Raw genomic sequence first — 19,105 nt, forward strand, 5'->3', positions numbered from 1 at the left:
TTGGGACTTCTCTTGTGATGGTTTTTGCTCAGAAGGTCCTCTCAACAGCATTGTGCTAGAAAACCTTACGAGGTAACATGGCTGGGAAAGAGGAAGGAGGGCAATCAGGCTTCGTGATCCCCAAGGTCGGAGTATCCTTGGTGATGCGCACGTAGACTTTTCTTGTTAGAAATGCTTAAAATAACAAAGTGTGATGCGAGCTGTTTTATTTATAATAGTCACTAGTGCCCCTTGATTTTACTTTTGATAACACTGGGAACTCCATCTCTCCATAAAAATGCAAGAAGATGTGGCCGAAGAACATGGTTGAGATACATTTGGAATACATTTGGAATACATTTGGAACTGACGTTATGGATTGCTTTGTACATAACTTATTTCTTAGTGTATACAATTCCTATCGGTGCCATAACAAATTTCCTCAAATTTGGTGTCTGAGACAATACAGGTACTAATTTATTCTCTTATAAGTACCGATGTCAGAAATGAGTCTCGCCAGACTAAAATCAAAGGTGTCGGCAGGGCTGCATTCATTCTGGATGCTGTGAGAGAACATCTATTCTTTTGCCTTTTCTAGAGGCTGCCTGCGTTGCTCAACTTCAAAGCCAGCAATATGGGACTATATAAGTCCTTGTGGTGCCGTCTCTCTGCTTCTCTTTGCCTCTTTCTCCCTTTGCGGTTACATCGGCCCCAATTGGATAACCCAGGATAATCATCCTATAATTAAGGTCAACTAATTAGCAACCTTAATTCCCCTTTGTGGTGCAACCTAGCATATCTGGAGATGTGGACATCTGTGAGGAGCCACTCTTCTCCCTCCCACATTTGGTATCCAAATAATCGGTTGGCCTGGTAATTGAAACACAAAAAGATGTGGTCGTGGTCACAATATGGCCTAGAGCACATTGTTCTAATTTTGGTTTTGTTGTTGTTGTTGTTATAAGTTGCACTTTGTTATATATAACAGGCACTACAGAAATACTATTTCGTAAAATAATTTTGAAATCTTTTTTTTCTTACAGGTTATATCTGCCGCAACTTTACAAGGTCCTCTGCTTTGCTGAGTAAGTTTAATTTCTTATTAACACGTTTACATTGCTTTTTAGATTTATTTAGTAATAAAAATGTTTACAAATAAATTTTCCTTTTCTTTTTAGCCAGAACCCATATTAACTATGGCGTCAAAGGGGATGTGGCAGTTATCCGAATTAATTCACCCAATTCAAAGGTACCTACTTTAACTCACTGCAGTTCATTTCCACTAGCTACATTCATGAATCCAGTCCTCACTTAGAAAGATGGAAATCCACCAGGTTGGCAGTAATCTTATATATGAATTTAGTTTTGACAGTTAAAGTAGTTTGACAGGTTGCGAGAGGTAGAGAGTTTTCTGAAGCAGAGGTCCTTGTGTAAGAATTCCTTCTGCTCTTTCGCCGCTGCGGCAGTAGCCGTGAGAGTGGCTTAGGCCTCAGAAGAGACTTGCCTCCGGTGTCCTCCGCTGCGGCAAAAAGGTCTGTCTGGTTGGACCCCAGTGACACCAATGAAATCGCCAGTGCCAGCTCCCGTCTGCAGATTCAGAAGCTGATCAAAGATGGGCTGATCATCTGGAAGCCTGTGACTGTCTATTCCCAGGCTCGATGCTGGAAAAACACCTTGGCCCGCAGGAAGGGCAGGCATATGGGCATAGGTAAGCGAAAGGGTACTGCCAATGCTCGAATGCCCAAGAAAGTGACCTGGATGAGGAGGATGAGAATTTTTCGCCAGCTACTCAGGAGATACTGTGAATCTAAGAAGATTAACCGCCACATGTACCACAGCCTGTACCTAAAAGTGAAGGACAGCGTGTTCAAAAACAAGCGGATTCTCATGGAACACATCCATAAGCTGAAGGCGGACAAGGCTCGCAAGAAGCTTCTGTCTGACCAGGCTGAGGCCTGCAGGTCTAAGACCATGGGAGCTCGCAAGCGCCGTGAAGAGCGGCTTCAGGCCAAGAAGGAGGAAATCATCAAAACTCTGTCCAAGGAGGAAGAGACAAAGAAATAAAACTCCACCTCTCTTACCTGTGTACATAGTGGCCTTGGCAATTACATGGGTCAGTCATTAAATAAAGTAGCCTTCTGTACCTGAGGAAAAAAAAAAAAAAAGCTTTCTAGTTGACGTCAGGTGTCAGATTAACATCAGGGATTAATAAAACTAACCTGTTACAGTGTAAAATGAAGATTTATTAGGTAAGAGTTGACTTATTAAATAAGAATCAAAGCACAAGTGTTGTTAATAAGAATAAAATTAGCCATCTTAACTATGAGGTTATTTAATAATGGTTCCTTCATTACCTGCCTAATATAAGTTATTATCCATAAGTTAGCTGGGTTAAATATGGTTGTTCACCTTCCTGAAGTACCTGAATGACTCAGTGGAATTCACATACTGGAGGTCAAGTTCTGTTCAAAGTGGAGTTTTGTTTTTGACAATTTCAGCAAAGCATATAGCATTAATCCAGTCTTTTGTAAGAAGAGCTTTATTGCTGGAGATTGTGAAAACCCCTCCTAAAATTGGTGTAAAGATTTTACATTTCAGATATCTTGTTAGCAGAGGCCTAGAGGAAATGTGAGGACCTAAGATGGAGGCAGTGAACAATATTACAAGTTAAGGACAACACCAGATAGTTCCCCTCTAGAGTAAGTCTTGGCGCCCACTGACCAGTGATCCAAACAACACGTAGCTATGATAGGAACTTTTAAAACTAAAGAAAAAAATACTTGGTGTTATTTTTCAAACGCCAAAATAACTACTTTTAACATTTAACCCAGTTTCGACAGTGTTTATGAAGTTAAGATCATACATACTATATACCTAACTTTGATTCCTTTTTTTCCCTTAATGTTATGTAAAATTTTTCCATGCCAGTAAATATCTGTAGACATACTTATAGCCTGTGAACTCTTAGGAACACAACCTTGAGTTCCTCCTTTGAGTAGACCTATTTTTAAAGGGAGAGTTGCTTATAGCCGGCCAAAGCTGCCTGCCTATGAAGCTGCTGGGTATTTGATTTTTCTCCCCTGCTTCCCTTTCTTGCTTCTCACAGCATATTTCTAATGGATAAACATATTTCCTACCATCAAAATAGCAGCGAATAGTGACTTACACATCTCGTTATTCAAATTTAAACCCTTAGACTTACATATTCTTTGACAGGTAAATACACTGAATAAAGAACTACAATCAGAGTTCGTAGAAGTAATGAATGAGATCTGGGCAAGCGATCAAGTCAGAAGTGCTGTCCTTATCTCGTCAAAGCCGGGCTGCTTTATTGCAGGTGCTGACATCAAGTAAGTTTTAATAAAGTTGATTTTGAAAGAGTGGGGCTGGTTGCTTATGCTATGTAAGAGTAAATACAGACTTTTCTTAAAGAAGTTGAAAGCAGTTCAGATTCCTGTTTGAGTAGAATAAAAAATACTATAAAATTAAATTAACAATGAGATGCCACTTAAAAGTTTGAAAATATGTTAGCAAGGACTTGAGGAAATGAGAAAGTTAATATATTACTAGTAGGAATGCCAGTTGGTACAGCCACTTTGGAGGCAACTCAGCAGCATTTAGTGAAATTGCAAAGGCATGTGTCATAAAAATCTAGTGATTCCTCTTCTGGGTATATATGCTGGCGAAATCATCTGCTTCGTATTTAAGAACCGATATACCAGGATGTTCAATCTGTGTAGTTTAAAATAGAATTTGAAACAAGCTAAATGTCGGTCATTAGGGAAATGGATAAGTAAAATGTGAGACAGTCACATGATAAAGTACTACAAAACAGTTCGAAGGAATTGACTAGATCCAGAACATAATATTAGATCTCAAAAACATAATGTTAAATTTTTTTAGTAAGACAAGTTACAGAATGATTCACACAGTATATAGTTTATGTAAAGGTTTTTAAACCATACAGGAAATACTTCTTAATATTATTTATGGACACAAATAGGTAGCTGGTCTGAACAGACACACTACAAACATGAACATGGTTGTTTCAGGGTAAATGGAATGGCTGAGAAGTTTGTCAACGAGGACTTTACTGATGCAGCTAATGTTTCTTTCTTTTTTTTAAATGGTTGACTATATGCCTCTAAAACTTGTTTAGAGTTCTTTAAAGCATATATAAGAAGGAGAAGTGCTATCTTAATGTTAGTTTAATGGGTTAAAATTTTAACAGTTAATTTAGTCAAAACATGGGTATTTGTTATTCTTTGTACTTTAGCCAATGATAGCTAATACAGGCTTAATAATTTGTACTTAAGGTGTTAGTGTATTTTTAAACCTTGCTGTACATTGTGTACCCTTTGTATGTAATTAGAAATTTATAAATATTCTGTTTAATTTTTAGAGGAAACAAAATTACCTGTATCAGATGCTTTGTCTTCCAGCTCAGCTATTTGAACCTAGTGAGACGCTGGTATACCTGGCAGTACGTAGCCACATCCGCAAGAAAATACTGCAGCTTCCATGAGGCTAGTTGAGCAATTCCCAGCATATAAAATGACAGAAAACTAGCTGTTTTTGGTCAAAAGTACAAAATTCACAGCTTAAATGTGTTCAGAAACAAAGTAGCAAATGAAGCAAACTGAAATTGAGGAACACTGATTACACTATTGTAGCAGATCTTTTTTAATCATTAGGGGATCTATTTAAGATTTTAGATCACGCTAAACAATTTGAAAGCTTTCTTTTTCTGCTATTTGATTGCTGTTTAAACTGAAAGCTACCTGCCAGAAAAAAATCTTTAATCTATTAGAAATACTTACTAGAAGATGTTTTTCTCATGTTCAGAGCTTCGTAATGTAATGATTTGTTATAGAAGTGAAAATAAGTTGTGCAGCACATTTTGTTTCATGTTCTCTGGCTCCAAAAACAACACTCGATAAGAGAGATGACATCACCGATGCCAGTGCTGAGGTGGAACCATATTCTTCAACTTCTGAGCATTTGAAGACTCACCATCACAGACTGACATAGGATAAGATGAGGATATGGTGCGTGAGGTGTTTCACAAAGTAGGCTATAGTTTCATCTTTGATTTTTTTTTTCTCTCCTCTGCTTTCATGCTTACTGCAGCATGATAGCCTCTTGCAAGACCCCTCAAGAGGTAACAGAAATGTCACAGGAAGGACAGAAAATGTTTGAGAAACTTGAGAAGTCTACAAAGCCTGTTGTGGCCGCCATCAGTGGGTCCTGCTTAGGAGGAGGACTTGAGGTATGCGTTTGTGACCAGTCACTGCTGAGCTCATCGGGAGGCCTCGCCCGCTGTAGGGTGTCGGACACTCTGTTGCCTGAGAAAGGTGCTCGGACAGTCAGCTTGCTTTTTATTTATCGAACTCCTGGATTTGTTTTAATCCTTATTCTCATGGCACGGTGCATGTGAACCAAAGTGTGGTGTTTTCATTTATAGGCTGAGAAGATCTCTACTAGGTCTCTTAGGTCACTTTTGAGTCTAAAAATCTGGTTCAAGGTTGCAGGGCAAAGATTCGGAAGTGCAATTTATGCTCTTGACCTGCTTAAGCCTAATGGAGACACACAAAGCGTAGTACACACTTAAGTGCTCTGTGAGTAGTAAAGATGGTAAATCATAAAAGATTCAGGAGAAGAGATGCTTACTAGACTAAGGTACGCAGGGAAAAAATGGAAGAGAAAATAACATTGATTGAGCATTTATCACGTGCTGGGCTCTATGCTAGACACTTTCACAACAATTAATTAAGAAAACCTGGTTCTTAAACGATAGGCAGAATTTGATTAACCAGAGCGTTCCACATAGGGGGATGTGTGAGCAAATACAAGGAGAAGTGAAGCCTATTAGGACGTCAGAAGTAGGCCTGCTTGATTGAAAAGTAGTCTCTAGGGTACAGGGCTTCTTAACCTGGGGTGCATAGACAGTTGTGTATGCTTTTTTCTACTGGGAACTGCCATAGCTTTCAATGGATGTTTAAGGAAATCTGCAACCCAAAAAGAGGTTAATAAATTAAGGGAAGAGTATGAAATAAGACAGGAAAGGTAAATTGTAGAAAGCATCAAATGCCAGCCTCAGGAATTACAGTTTATTTTATGGGCACTTTCCTGTTCTAAAGAAGTGATCTTTCACCCTGACTGCTCTGGCTCGGTCAGTAGAGCGTTGACCCACAAAGCGAAAGGCTGCCAGTTTGATAGCCATTCAGGGCACGTACTTGGGTTGTCGGTCCCATACCAGAGGCAACCCGTCGATGTTTCTCTCGCACATCATTGTTTCTCCTCTCTTTCTCCCTCCCTTCTCCTCTCTCTAAAAATAAATAAAATATTTAAACAAGAAGAAGAAAAAGCAGTAGTAGTCTTTAGAGTCTCACAGATCGTAAGATGTTATAAAGTTACCTTCTCTAACATTCTAATTTTCTTTTATTTGTTTGAAGCTTGCCATTGCATGCCAATACAGAATAGCAACAAAAGATAAAAAAACAGTATTAGGTACCCCTGAAGTCTTGCTGGGACTCTTACCTGGAGCAGGAGGCACACAAAGGCTACCCAAAATGGTGAGTTTAAGACACCCCTGTGAACTTTAGAACCTTGGTACTTACACGCCCCTTTAGATCTATTTTCGTTAATACAAAAGGCATAAATATGCATATTCATTGTAGAATTTAGAAACCAAATAAAACATGAATATTTAGGATCAATAACAGATTTTTATTTTTGGTATTTATTTTTTCAATTCTACTTTTAACTTTTTCAACTTCTTGATTACAACTATTAATCAGGGTTCTTTGTTAGTTTGTGAAGAAGAATGAAAATAAGTAAGATACATGTCTTGCCTCTCTGGTGCTTATAGTTTAATCTGTTCCTTCTGTGCACAGTACCATCTTACTAGTTTTGCAAATCCATGGGTCACATTTCATAAAAAATAAAAGGGGCAGACCTTTCCCCTGATTTGGATGATCTCACTGTATTCTACAGAACCAAAAGAGACCCACTGGAGTCTTGAATTCTTAAGGAGAGGGGAAGGACGGTCAGACCTGGAGGTTGCAGAGCAATCTTAATATCAGACTTCAGGGCTGGCCGAACCTCCTGGCTCTGGCACTGTAGATTCCTCAATGAAAACAAGGCTCAGCAGAAATGCTCCCTGGAGGGAAGTTAATATGAGGTGGGCACAAAAAAATAGGAAGGCTTTATATATTAATTTCCTGATAATAAAGAGTGTGCATTCCTTCATAGGAGTTGTCCAGAGGGTTTATCGAAAGAATGATTAAGCCAGTGTGCGAGTAGAAAATACTGCCGAGTTTCTTTTGTTTTGTTTTATTGTAATTGGTATTTGAATGTTGCTAGGAGCCATTCTTCTAGATTCTACGTACGAAACTCTTAGCTGGGTTCAGTTTTTGTTAAGCCTAAAATTCTTTCTGAAGACATTGTCAAAACTATCAGGTTTCTTAGAGTCTCTGATAGTTCCAGTAGAGGGATTTTAAATATATGCATGACAAAGAAGAAACTCAGAATGACATGCATACACGATTTTAGGATACATGAATTATTTCTCCACCTTATTTATTCTATTAGACAGAAATCTTGCATATTGAATTAAAAGAAGAGATATAAAGACATTTTTGCTTCAGCTAGAATTCTAATCCCAGAAGTTACCTAAATGTGTATCAGTATGTTAAACTATAACTGATTGATAAATAGTATAAAAATTTTGTTTGCCTTTTCTCATTTGAGTATTTATTTTGCTCAGTCCAATGATTTGTAAACTGTAATTGTCACTGATATTTTCTTCCCCTATGTCCTGATCCTTGCTTGCGTGTTAGGTGAGTGTACCTGCTGCTTTTGACATGATGCTGACTGGTAGGAACATTCGTGCAGATAGAGCAAAAAGAATGGGACTGGTTGACCAATTAGTGGAACCATTGGGTAAGTGTTAGCATGCCTTAGAGGTGGGCCTTATCAACTTATTTATTTTCTTAAGGAGTTAATATCTTGAATATTGGTTAGACTGAAACTCCAAATATTGAATGAGTCATCATTTTTTCCTAAAAATTTTAATAGTCATTTCAACATCACCCCAGTTCTATTTTAATTTATTTATAATTTGGACATCAGGAGTATAGAATTGAATCATCATTATTTTTGGTTATAAAATTACCTGTATCATTATCCATGATAATGCACCTTCATTTTTTGTTTCTTAGTAATATAACAAACACATGAAACAACCTGAGAATATTAACAATAATTGTCACCTACTGATGTGCTGTTTCCCTGCATATAATTTCTTTGCCTCCCCTCTCCCAAGGAAATCACTATTCCAGATTGTGTGCTCATCACCTCTTTTATTTCTTAAAAATCAGCATTATGGAGATGTAATTTGTATAATAATAAATGTACCAATTTTTGAAGTACAATTTGAGTTTTGACAAATGTATGTAACTGTAAAAATAACTGCAGTCATACAATAGAACATTTTTATTATGTAGTTTTTTTGTGTCTTTCATTTAGTATAATGCTTTTGATATTCATCCATGTTGTTGACTATATCAGCGGTTTGTCCCTTCTTATTCCTGACAGTTATTCCACTGTATAGATATACCATAATTTGTATAGCCGTTCACCAAATGATGGACAGTGAGTTGTTTCCAATTAAGGGCCGTTCTGAATGTGGACATGTATTTCTTTTTTTTTTTTTTTTTTTTACAAATATCAAAGAGTAGATTGACTGGACCATATGATAGATGTGTGTTTAACTTTTAAGAAATTGTCAAGTTCTTTTCCCAAAATGGTATACCATTTTGCATCCCTACCAGCATTATGTGAGAGTTCTAGTATAGTCCCCAGCCACTTTGCATGGTCATGCTTTTTAATTTTAGACATTTTAATAGGAGTATAGTATTCTGTCATTGTGGTTTTAATTTGTACCTTCTTAATCAGCAAAAATGCTGAGTTTCTTTTCATGTGTTTATTTGCTTCTGTGTATCTTCTGCTGAAGTGCCCAAATGTTTTACCCATTGTGTTTGATTAGAATTTGTTTTGTTTTGGAGTTTTCAGAGTTCTTTGTATATCAGGATACAAGTCCTTTATGAGATTTGTAGTTTTCAAATATTTTCTCCCTGTCTGTGACTTGTCTTTCATTATCTCAGAACAGAAATTCTTATTTTGATGCAGTCCAAGGTCCTTATTTATGGATCGTGCTATAGATATTGCATCTAAGAAATCTTTTTCTAACAAGATCACAAAGATTTTTCTCCTATGTTTCCTTCTGGAAGTTTTGTAGCTTAGCTCTTTCATTTTGGTCTGTGATCCTTTTCAAATTAATTTTTGTGTATGGTGCGAGGTAAGGATTGAGGGGTTTTTTCTTTGTTTGTTTTTTGGCGTGATAATATCCAAATGTCCTGACACAATTTGTTGAGAAGACTCTTCTTTCCCCCATTGAACTACTCTGACACCTTGGTTGAAATCAGTTGACCCTCTAAGTTTGAATCTATATCTGGATTTCCAGTTACCTATATATCTTTACCTAAGCCAGTATCACACCATCTTAATTATTGTGTTTTTGTAATAATACTTGAAATCAGATAGTATGACCCTCTCCAACTTGGTTCTCTTCTTTCAAAATTACTTCGCCTTTACTAGTTTCTTTGCATTTACATATACATTTTATAATCATCTTGTCCCTATCTATAAAAATACCAGCTAGGATTTTGATAGACACTGCATTGAATCAATGTGTCAGATGGGGAGAATTGACATCTTTAACATATTGAGTCATTTCATCATAAACATGGCATGACTCTCTAGGTCATCGTCAATTTCTCTTAGCAGTCTTTTATACTTTTCATTGAACATACTTGCACATACTTTGTTAAATTTATACCTAAATATTTCATACTTTACTTTTTTACTTTAATTTCTCATCATTAATTACTAATACATAAATGTAATTGATTTTTATACCTAGACCTTGTATTCTGTGGTTTTGCTAAATTTATTCAGTTCTAGTAGCTTTTCCTGTAGATTTCTAAGGATTCTACATAAATAATCATGTTGTCTACAAATGAAGACACTTTGGCTTCTTCTTTTCCCATCTGGTTGACATTCATTTCTTTTTCTTACCCTACTCAGATGGCTAAGATCTTTAGTACAATACTAGGCAGACGTGGTGAAAGCAGCTGTTGTTGACTTGTTCCATCCTTAGCGGAAAGCATTCACCCTGGTGCTGTAGGGTATATGGCGTTAGCTAAATAGCTTTTTCATGTACGCCCTTTATCAGATTGTGGAGTTCCCTTTTATGTATATTTTGCTGAGAATAGATGTTGAATTTTGTCAAATGCTGTTTCCGCATTTATTGAGATGATTGTGTGGGTTTTTTCTTTTCTTAGGCTATTAGTGATATCAGTTACCCTAATTTTTGACTATTGAACTAGTTTTGCATTCCTGGAATAAACTCCACTTAGTCATGATGTACTAAATTGTTGGCTGAATCAGCTAAAATTTTGTAAAGGATTTTTATGTCTGGTTATGAGAGGTGTGGCTGCAGGAGTAATTTTCTTTCCTTATAATATTTTCACCTGCTCTTTTTATCAAGTAATGCTGGTTTCATAAAATGAGTTAGGAAATCTTCCTTTCTATTTTCTGGAAGATTTTGTAAAGGATTGGCATTATTTCTTCCTTAAATCCTTCCCAGAATTCACTAGTGAAGTTATAGACTTGGCGTTTTCTTTTCCGAAGGTTTTTACCTCTGAATTCAGCTTCCTTAATAGATACAGGGATATTTGGGTTTTCTGTTTCTTGAGCGAAGTGTGGCTGTTTGTTTTTCAGTGATTTTGTCTATTTCATTTAACTTACCAAAGTTATTGCAATAAAGCTTTTCATAATACTTCAAAATTATCCTTTTAATATCTTTATACTCTGTAATGGTGTCTCCTCCTTCATTCCCGACATTGATAATATGTGTTTTCTCTTTTTTCCCTGAAGAGTCTGGCTAGAAATTTATTAACTTTATTGATCTTCTCTGAGAACCACCTTTTAGTTTCATTGATTTTTTTTTTCTGGTATGTTTGTTTGCTATTTATTGGTTTCAGCTATCATTCTTTCAGCTTGCTTTTAGATTTAATTTACTCTTTCTACCTTACATCATTGATTTTAGGCCTTTCTTCTTTTTAACATAAACATTTAAAGCTATAAATTTCCCTCTTAGCTCTGCTTTATCTGTGTGTTTTAATGTTATGTTTTCACTTCCATGAATGTCAGAATATCTTCAGATTTTTTTTTTGTGATTTCTCCTTTGACCCATGTGTGATTTAGATGTGTGTTATTTAATTTCCAGATATTTGGGGTATGTTTCGGGTGTCTCCCTGTTACTGATTTCTAGTTTGTTGTGGTCAGAGCACAGTGAGCCCTTATCCGCAGGTCCCCGACCTGGGAGTGCACAGTTCCTGACTCACTCACCTCCCAGCCGCTGGCCTGACCTGGCGGCTGTGCTGCGAGTGAGCCTGGAGCCTCTGGCTGCCTGGAGCCTCTGGCTGCCTGGAGCCTCTGGCTGCGGCAGGCGAGGCTTTGCCTGTCTGGGACTGACAGGAGCCTGATTTGCATTCCAGCCTGCTCTTCATTTTTACAGGACCAGGACTGAAACCTCCCGAGGAACGGACAATTGAATACCTAGAGGAAGTTGCGATTACTTTTGCCAAAGGACTAGCTGATAAGAAAATCTCTTTGAAGAGAAACAAGGGATTGATGGAAAGTGAGTGTTGTTATAAAACAAAGGCAGAGCTTCTTTCCAAGAAGTTTGATTTTATTTGCTATAAATTTTAATGAGAAAGAGGTAAATGAATTATTTCTTAGAAGCATAAAGCCATTCTTAAGGGGTGCAACAGCTCTGTTCTAGGTTAAGTCCTGAACCTTGCACTGCTTAGTTAAAAGCATTTTTTAAAAACTTTTTATTTTAAAAATGTTAAACATTAGACCCAGCTCTAGCATTTATCAACTAATGAACCTACGTTTAAAAGAGTACTTAGACTGAAATTTAAATTTTGTGTCAGAGTAAAGAGCAGTTCTTTCAGATAGCTAGAACTACTGCATCTTTATGGAGTTTACAGAACTAACAAGGATTCACTTAGTGCCAATAAGTATCTAAAAGCATTTTACCTTACAGAATTGACATCGTACGCCATGAGTATTCCATTTGTCAGGCAACAAGTTTACAAAAAGGTGGAAGAACAAGTACGAAAGCAGACCAAAGGCCTTTATCCTGCACCTCTGAAAATAATTGATGTGAGTCTTTTTTTCCACACTCTCAGGCTTCATGTATTTTCTCCCTTTGGAGAGCACAGTACTCTTGATTGCCATTCCGTGCAGTGTATGCCAGTACAGAAATTCTTAATTCTGCTATTGAAGTACTTACCAAAAATAAGGGAAGAATATAGCAAGCTGGAGGGATTCATGTAAACGGGTGTATTTGGGGATAATCAGTGCTGGCATACTTATTAGTTGGTGAATTTAAAACTGTCAGTTATAAACCAGGATGGAATTTATGTCCTATGAGTATAACAAGGCCAGTAAAATGCTGAGCATTTATAAAAAGGTAGTTGAAACAAAAAGTGATAGTTGTATTCTGTCCTTAGTCAAAACCATTGTCAGTACCTACAGTGTCTCGTTGACTTCCTCATTGCCATAATTATTAAAAAGATGTAATGATGTTGAGAAGTTCTGAAAAGAACAAAGAGAATAGGTGAAACGATCATGGGGTTGAAGAAACTTTTTTCTAAAGGTAGACTTTAAAACAAAACTCTTTGATCTGCAAAGTCTAAGATTAAGAGAGCATAACAGAATTGGAGAATGGATTAGTGAACAGACAGATACATTTTTGAGCAGAAGACACCAAAGTACATAAATATGAAACATGATCCCCTATCTCCATTCGTTTCCCACTCTGGGCTGGGGAGATTAGACATAGATATGTGGTAAGGCAGATAACAGTGTAAGTGACATTATAAAGCAGCATAGGATTTTTGCCAGATAATTGGGATAGAGAAAAACTGTGAGGTGCACAGAGGGAGATCACTGTGAGCCAGAGAATCATTAAGAGCGGACCTGCACCCTGAAAATTGAGTAGAGAATAGGTGGCGGGGGGAGGTAGTCGTTCCAGGTAGAGTGGGGGTTTTGAGTAAAGTTACAGAAGGTGGAAAACAGCAGGCTCTTCAAGGAACCTTAAATGAGATCAGTTTTTGTACGAGGACAGTGAAATGTCTGCAGAAAGGCAGGTCAAAGCTAGATTTTAGAAGGTTAGTCAGTAATGAATTAAGAAATTTGACCTTTGTTCCATATAGAACATAGAGAACCATTTTCATGGTAATGAGTAAAAATGGATTAGAAAGAAACAAAGTAGAGTAATGAATTGGGAAGCTGTCTTGGTAACCCAGACTTGACATTCGAATAAGACCCTGAGATATGATAGTAAAAATATGAAGGTAGTAAGAGACTCACCAAAGACAGATATGAGTTAAGTTTTAAAAGTGTCCAGTGTAGATATTTGAGGAAATTCCAGTATCAGTAGTATAGAGGAAGATGCTAATTAAGGATTTAGGTTTGTTTGTTTGAATTTATCATTCCCATAAATTACAGTGATTGAGTACAGGGTCATTTCTTCATCTTTTCTATTTGCCATTGTACTTAAGATAGAAGTTCCCCAAATGTTGAACTGAATTTCAAGAGTCCACGATTAATGTGGTGAGCCAGGTGAGGTGCCTGAGGAAGAGTGCAGAGAGGGGCAAGGGGCCGAAAGTGGAACTGGGGATCTGCCTACTTTCAGAGAACAAGTGAAAAGCTGGACGGGTAATTTAAGTGGCCTTGGGAAGGGGCGAAAACAACTTTCTCTGACAAAATAATAGGATTCCAAGGTGATGAGAAGGTGAAGTTTGAGCTGTGGAACCTCTTTGTTTTCCTATTCTGACTTTTTTTATTCTATTTATTTCCTTGCATTTTATTATGGGTTTGGCAGTAGCCTCAGAAGCAGAGGATTAAGTCAGCCTTTAGTGACCAGGCATTAAATCCTCATCTTTCACTCCAGTCTAGCCCTGAAAAACTAACAACCCTGGCTGTTTTACTCAGCACTCTCATACATCTCGCCAAGCCACTCCAATAATGAACAAGTACTTTGTATGTTTTTAGGTGGTAAAAACTGGACTTGAGCAAGGGAAAGAGGCTGGCTATCTCGCTGAATCTCAGGTAAAGTTCCTTCCTTCCCATTTTTTTATTATTAAATTCAAGAAAACCGACGATCTGAAACGGTACAAAAGAAGAAAAAAAGAAAAAGTATCCAAAGCCTAGTAAAACTTTTTCTCCAGTAGTTATCATTTCCTCTGATTAATCTCAGCAAACAAGTAGATGCAAGAAAGCCCTGGTGGTCCCAGATATTGGAACTTGCTCTCAGGAATGAAGGTGTTGAATGTAACTAGAAAGAGCAGGGGCAGAGTTACAATCCTATCAGAATGAACAGCTTGGACATTTTGTTCTGTAGTCAGACTGGTTTTGTTGTGATAAAATGAAAATATTGATAGATAAGTATAATCCTTACTTGTTACGGCCTGGAGATAAACTTTGAAGCCCAGCCTCTCTTTGGTGAATTAGAAAATGAAAGGAAATGTTCTGTGCCCCCTAAAAAAAGAAGAGAAGGGCCGTGGGAGCCAGCCTTCCCCCTTCCACTGTTGGAGTTGGCAATTTAAGTGGTTTGGGTTGTTTTTAAGTTTTAAGCAATCATTGAAGAATGATGACTCTTTGATAATAGGACAAAAGGTATGCGAAGAGCTTAGGACAAGTTCAGACAAAACATGTCTTGTACTTTATTGCGTATTGCAGTGTACCTCTGATTCCTTCTTTTCTATCATAACTTGCTGGGCATAGCCATATGTAGAGGAAATGTGAAGCATATTTTATGAATCAATAATTGTCCTCACTGTGTGTGTTATACTCAGTATTTCCTGTTTATTCTGCTTAGCACAACCCATTAAGTTCATGAGCGCTTATGGATTTCTACCTACAGTTTGAAAATCACTGGTTTGTTTATTTTTTCTTTACTTTTTATCTTTTTGCAAATCACTAGTTTATTGAATAAAGCCTACTCAATAAAGATTAGTAAAACATTACTTCTGTAGAACATTGTTTCATGTTTTATTAGGGCCTGATAGCAACTTTATTAGAGGGATTCCTTCTTCAAAATACTATTTGAAACCATGGAATTATATCAGTAAATGCTAGTAATATTGCTGATGACAATAACTAACATAGAGACCCTAGTCATTTTACTGGTATTCTCATTTAATCCCCACCATACTATAAAATAGGCATTATTTTTCCAGTTCTGTAAGGATGAGGAAAGCTTCCCACCTGGGAAATGACAGGGCCAGGATTCAAAACCAGTTCTGCCAAGCCCAGGCTCTAAGTCTTATCCTCCTCCCCACAAGGTTGAGACTTGTTCTCTGTAAGTGCTTAAATTACTTTTTAAAGTGGAAGGTACTGTGTGGGCTAGAGGCCAGTGGAGAGGGAACTGGAGCTGGAAGTCATACTGCTTTGGTTCAGTTTCCATTTTTGCTACTCGGAGGCCATGTGACGTTGAGCAAGGTCACTTCATTTTTCTGGACCTCCTCTTCCCAATCTTCAAAAGGAGAGGGTTGATTGGGAGGATCGTGAAGGTCCATTTTGGCTTTGTCACTCCTGTTCCATGACAAGGGCTACCACAGCGCTGGTGCAGAGAATGGCAGCACAGTTCCGTCCAAAACCTTTTCAGAGCAGCAGTTAGAAAGCGCTACAGGTGAGGGAAGAAGGGACAGCCGTCGGAGACAGGCTCCTACAGCACAGGCGCCACCGCGCCCTGAGGAGCTGTGTTTTGTGCCTTGCCTCTGCTCCACACTCACTGAACCAAAGGAGTCCTCATCACGGAGACTCTGAAGTTCTAATTTTTCTTGTTCCTTTCTTACATTTCAGAAATTTGGAGAGCTTGCGATGACCAAAGAATCAAAGGCCTTGATAGGACTGTATCATGGTCAGGTGCTGTGCAAGAAGAATAAATTTGGAGCTCCGCAGAAGGAGGTTAAGTAAGTTAAACTGTACCTAGGAAGCCCTTGTGGATCCCATGGTGTGCCGAGCTTGCAGATGTCTGTGGTGATCTGCAGAGCTAGGTTTATATCTTCAGTCTTGCCATAAGCTCCTTCTGTCCTGAGCACAATAGACGCCCATTCGTACCAGGAACTTTTTGGCTTTCAAAGTTCTGACTGTGTTGAGTTTTCTCCAGCCATCTCTGATGGTTCCTGTGGAGGCTTTCTTGTGTCGCCATTCATGTTCCCTAGAAGTCTGGTTAAGGTGCCCCCTTCCCAACCTAAACACACACAATACCCTGTGTAATGATCTCGCCTCTCCCTGTACCTTGAGATACCATTTCTGGGAACTCACACTTCTTCCTCATTAAAAAACATAAAACCACATTCTAATTTCTGAAGTCTTGTCCTTTTTGCTTACAACCTAAGCGTTTGAGATTCTACTTGCCTGTTTTCATTATCTATTCTCTTCAGTGAGCCTTTCAACATTAGGCTTCCTTAATAGCTCTTTAGCATTTAAATTTAATAATGCCCCTGAACTCAACTGTCTCTCTTAGTGGCTCTCAACCTTGGCAGTGTTGCTCCTGAGGCAACATTTGACAGCGTCTGGAAATTTCTGGCTGTCACAACTGGGGAGGGAGGGATACTACTGGCATATAGTGGCTAAAGGCCAGGGATGCTGCTAAACATCCCAAAGTTCAGCGCTCCTACAACCAAGAATTATTTGGTACAGAATATCAATAGTGCCAAGGTTGAGAAAATTCTAGACGAACTACAGTGAGGGACTTAAGAGTAGCTAATGTTACTACCTTCTCTATCCCTTCACCTTTAAAACGATTTCAATTCAAAATAGAAGGTAAAATGGATAAGAAGTCTGGACGAGGCAGCTGAGAGGGCTGATTTCCAGGCAGAATGTGAATTGCAGTCCTAACTCCTTCTCCGGCACACGTGGTGACCAGCATCAGCCTGGCTGCAGTTCTTTCACATAACACTGACGGCGTCCTGCATTCCGTGGGCGAGGTACATTACTTCCGTGTTGCAGGAGGATGGCAACGGCCGCTTAAGTCTGCCTCTCTTCACAGGTCCTGCAGAAATCAGAGAGTAACAAGGACAGCAGGGCCACCCGTTCCCCGTGCACAGCATAAATAGAGGACAGCTAATGCCACTAATTTCTGTTATATAAGAGCAAGAGACCGCACTTTGCAATAGAAGAGGGTACTCTTAAATTTAGGAACCTAATTAGCCACTCCAGACTCCTGTTCCTGTCTGCACATAACAATAAGAATTATATGCACCTGGAGAAGGTGGTGTTGTGTACCAAATACACAAAAAAGATAGACAACAACCATATAAAACTAATATAAAAATTAAAAAATGAAAATCAAAATACTTAAGCTTATGAAAATTCTCCCCGCAAAGAACATCAACCAATGAAGAAGAAAATTTATAACAGAACACTTCCAATCTTGAATTAAATATCCTTAAACAAGCATTTGCAGATAACAAGGAAAAAAAATCACCTGAATCAAAATTTAAAACTCAAAACTAAATGGATAGAAAAACATGATATAAGAGTTGACCTAACTGGGGAAATAAATTGAAGGAAAAGGTAACATCATCTTAGAAATGAAAAATAAACTGTACCCAGGGCAGAATAGGTTGAGTTGAAAATTTAATAGAGAACATTGAAAAAAGGGTATGCCCCTTCCTGATTTCCCAGTCGTGGGTCATTTATCAAACAAATTTTAAATTTTGATGCAGGAAATGCGTCAATCTTTTTTCAGCCCAATTTATATTTCTCTACCTTATTTTCTCATTGCTATCCCAACTATTTTAATACTCACCATATAAAAATTTTTATTATTTTAAAACTACATTTGAAAGATGCTCCCAGGACTTGAAATTAGGTTTCCTTTTGGGTTTTGGATATGATTTTTTTTATTATAATAGGAATTATTAGGAATGAAATTTTATTCTGCATTATAACTCTCTTTTAGATCTACCGTGCTGTGAACTTGGCCTTCTGTTATGAAAGAAGTTGTGGTGGGGGGGGGATTTTTTTTTTTAGTTACTATGGAACTATCCATATCGTTCCAGAACTATGGAAAACTACAAAGAGTAACCAGATATGACCTCTGGCCTCAAAAAGCTTAGAATTTAATTGAAGAGACACAAATCATGGTCATGAAGCCATTCCAAAATACTGTAGCATAAGCCCGGTGGTCCTGACAAGCTCGAGAGGAACTCGGGACTGGAAGAGGCAGGACTGTGCGTGTGTGCAGGTGTCGGAGGGAGGGGTACAGTCTGGGCACTGAGACAGCTCCAGGAGACTTTTGAGCTAATCAAAGTGAGGGTGATAGAGGCCCAGATTTCAGGAGAAAGGAAAGCTGACTGGAAAATGGTAAAATCGCTAACAAAGAAGTAGCTGGAAGAAGAGCAGCTAGTCTGGGGGCATGTCACTGTATTTATTGGGGTGACATTAATTAATAAAATTATATATAGGTTTCAGGTGTCCGTTCTAATGGGTAGGCCAATTCTTGCAGACCTAATGGATTTTTGCATTTAACTTAGAAAATTGTTTATTAAACGTGTATTTTTATAGATAAAAATTATTCGAAATGCCTTACTGTTGCGCCTGCTTTAGTTGGTTTATTAGATAATAACTTGGGCAGTCTCCCGCTTGTACTAAAATGATTAAAATTGTTTATTGAAAGCCATACTGTCCTTGCCTTTCAGGCACTTGGCCATTCTTGGTGCGGGACTAATGGGAGCCGGCATTGCCCAGGTCTCCGTGGACAAGGGCTTAAAGACCACACTTAAAGATGCTACGCTGGGCGGCCTGAGCCGAGGGCAGCAACAGGTGTTCAAAGGGTAAGCCTGCCTTCCGCCTTCGCTGGGAGTTAGAATGGTTTGGCGGGGGTTGCTGTCACGGATTCCTCTTTCCTGAATGTAATGAATACTACATACTCCATAGTTAAGTTTCCTTTGAATTTTTGGAAACACTAAATCTT

General features: G+C 38.1%; 1 protein-coding gene and 1 pseudogene across 1 annotated transcript in view; both read left to right on the top strand.

Annotated features, from left to right (window-relative positions):
* HADHA (hydroxyacyl-CoA dehydrogenase trifunctional multienzyme complex subunit alpha) overlaps positions 1–19,105 on the top strand; it is a 34,316-nt gene that overhangs the window by 4,550 nt on the left and 10,661 nt on the right. Inside the window, exons 2-12 of the mRNA XM_054568864.1 lie at positions 1,023–1,064; positions 1,158–1,228; positions 3,196–3,329; positions 5,110–5,248; positions 6,435–6,554; positions 7,821–7,923; positions 11,624–11,746; positions 12,158–12,276; positions 14,173–14,229; positions 15,985–16,094; positions 18,831–18,965. Of these exons, the coding sequence (XP_054424839.1) occupies positions 1,023–1,064; positions 1,158–1,228; positions 3,196–3,329; positions 5,110–5,248; positions 6,435–6,554; positions 7,821–7,923; positions 11,624–11,746; positions 12,158–12,276; positions 14,173–14,229; positions 15,985–16,094; positions 18,831–18,965 (1,153 nt within the window). The remainder of the gene's footprint in view (positions 1–1,022; positions 1,065–1,157; positions 1,229–3,195; positions 3,330–5,109; positions 5,249–6,434; positions 6,555–7,820; positions 7,924–11,623; positions 11,747–12,157; positions 12,277–14,172; positions 14,230–15,984; positions 16,095–18,830; positions 18,966–19,105) is intronic.
* On the top strand, positions 1,299–2,118 carry LOC129067878 (60S ribosomal protein L19-like; annotated as a pseudogene).

This window comes from Pteronotus mesoamericanus, unplaced genomic scaffold (genome assembly GCF_021234165.1).
Source record: "Pteronotus mesoamericanus isolate MK-2021 breed Mesoamerican mustached bat unplaced genomic scaffold, CSHL_Meso_final contig_101, whole genome shotgun sequence".
Classification (NCBI taxonomy): Eukaryota; Metazoa; Chordata; class Mammalia; order Chiroptera; family Mormoopidae; genus Pteronotus; species Pteronotus mesoamericanus.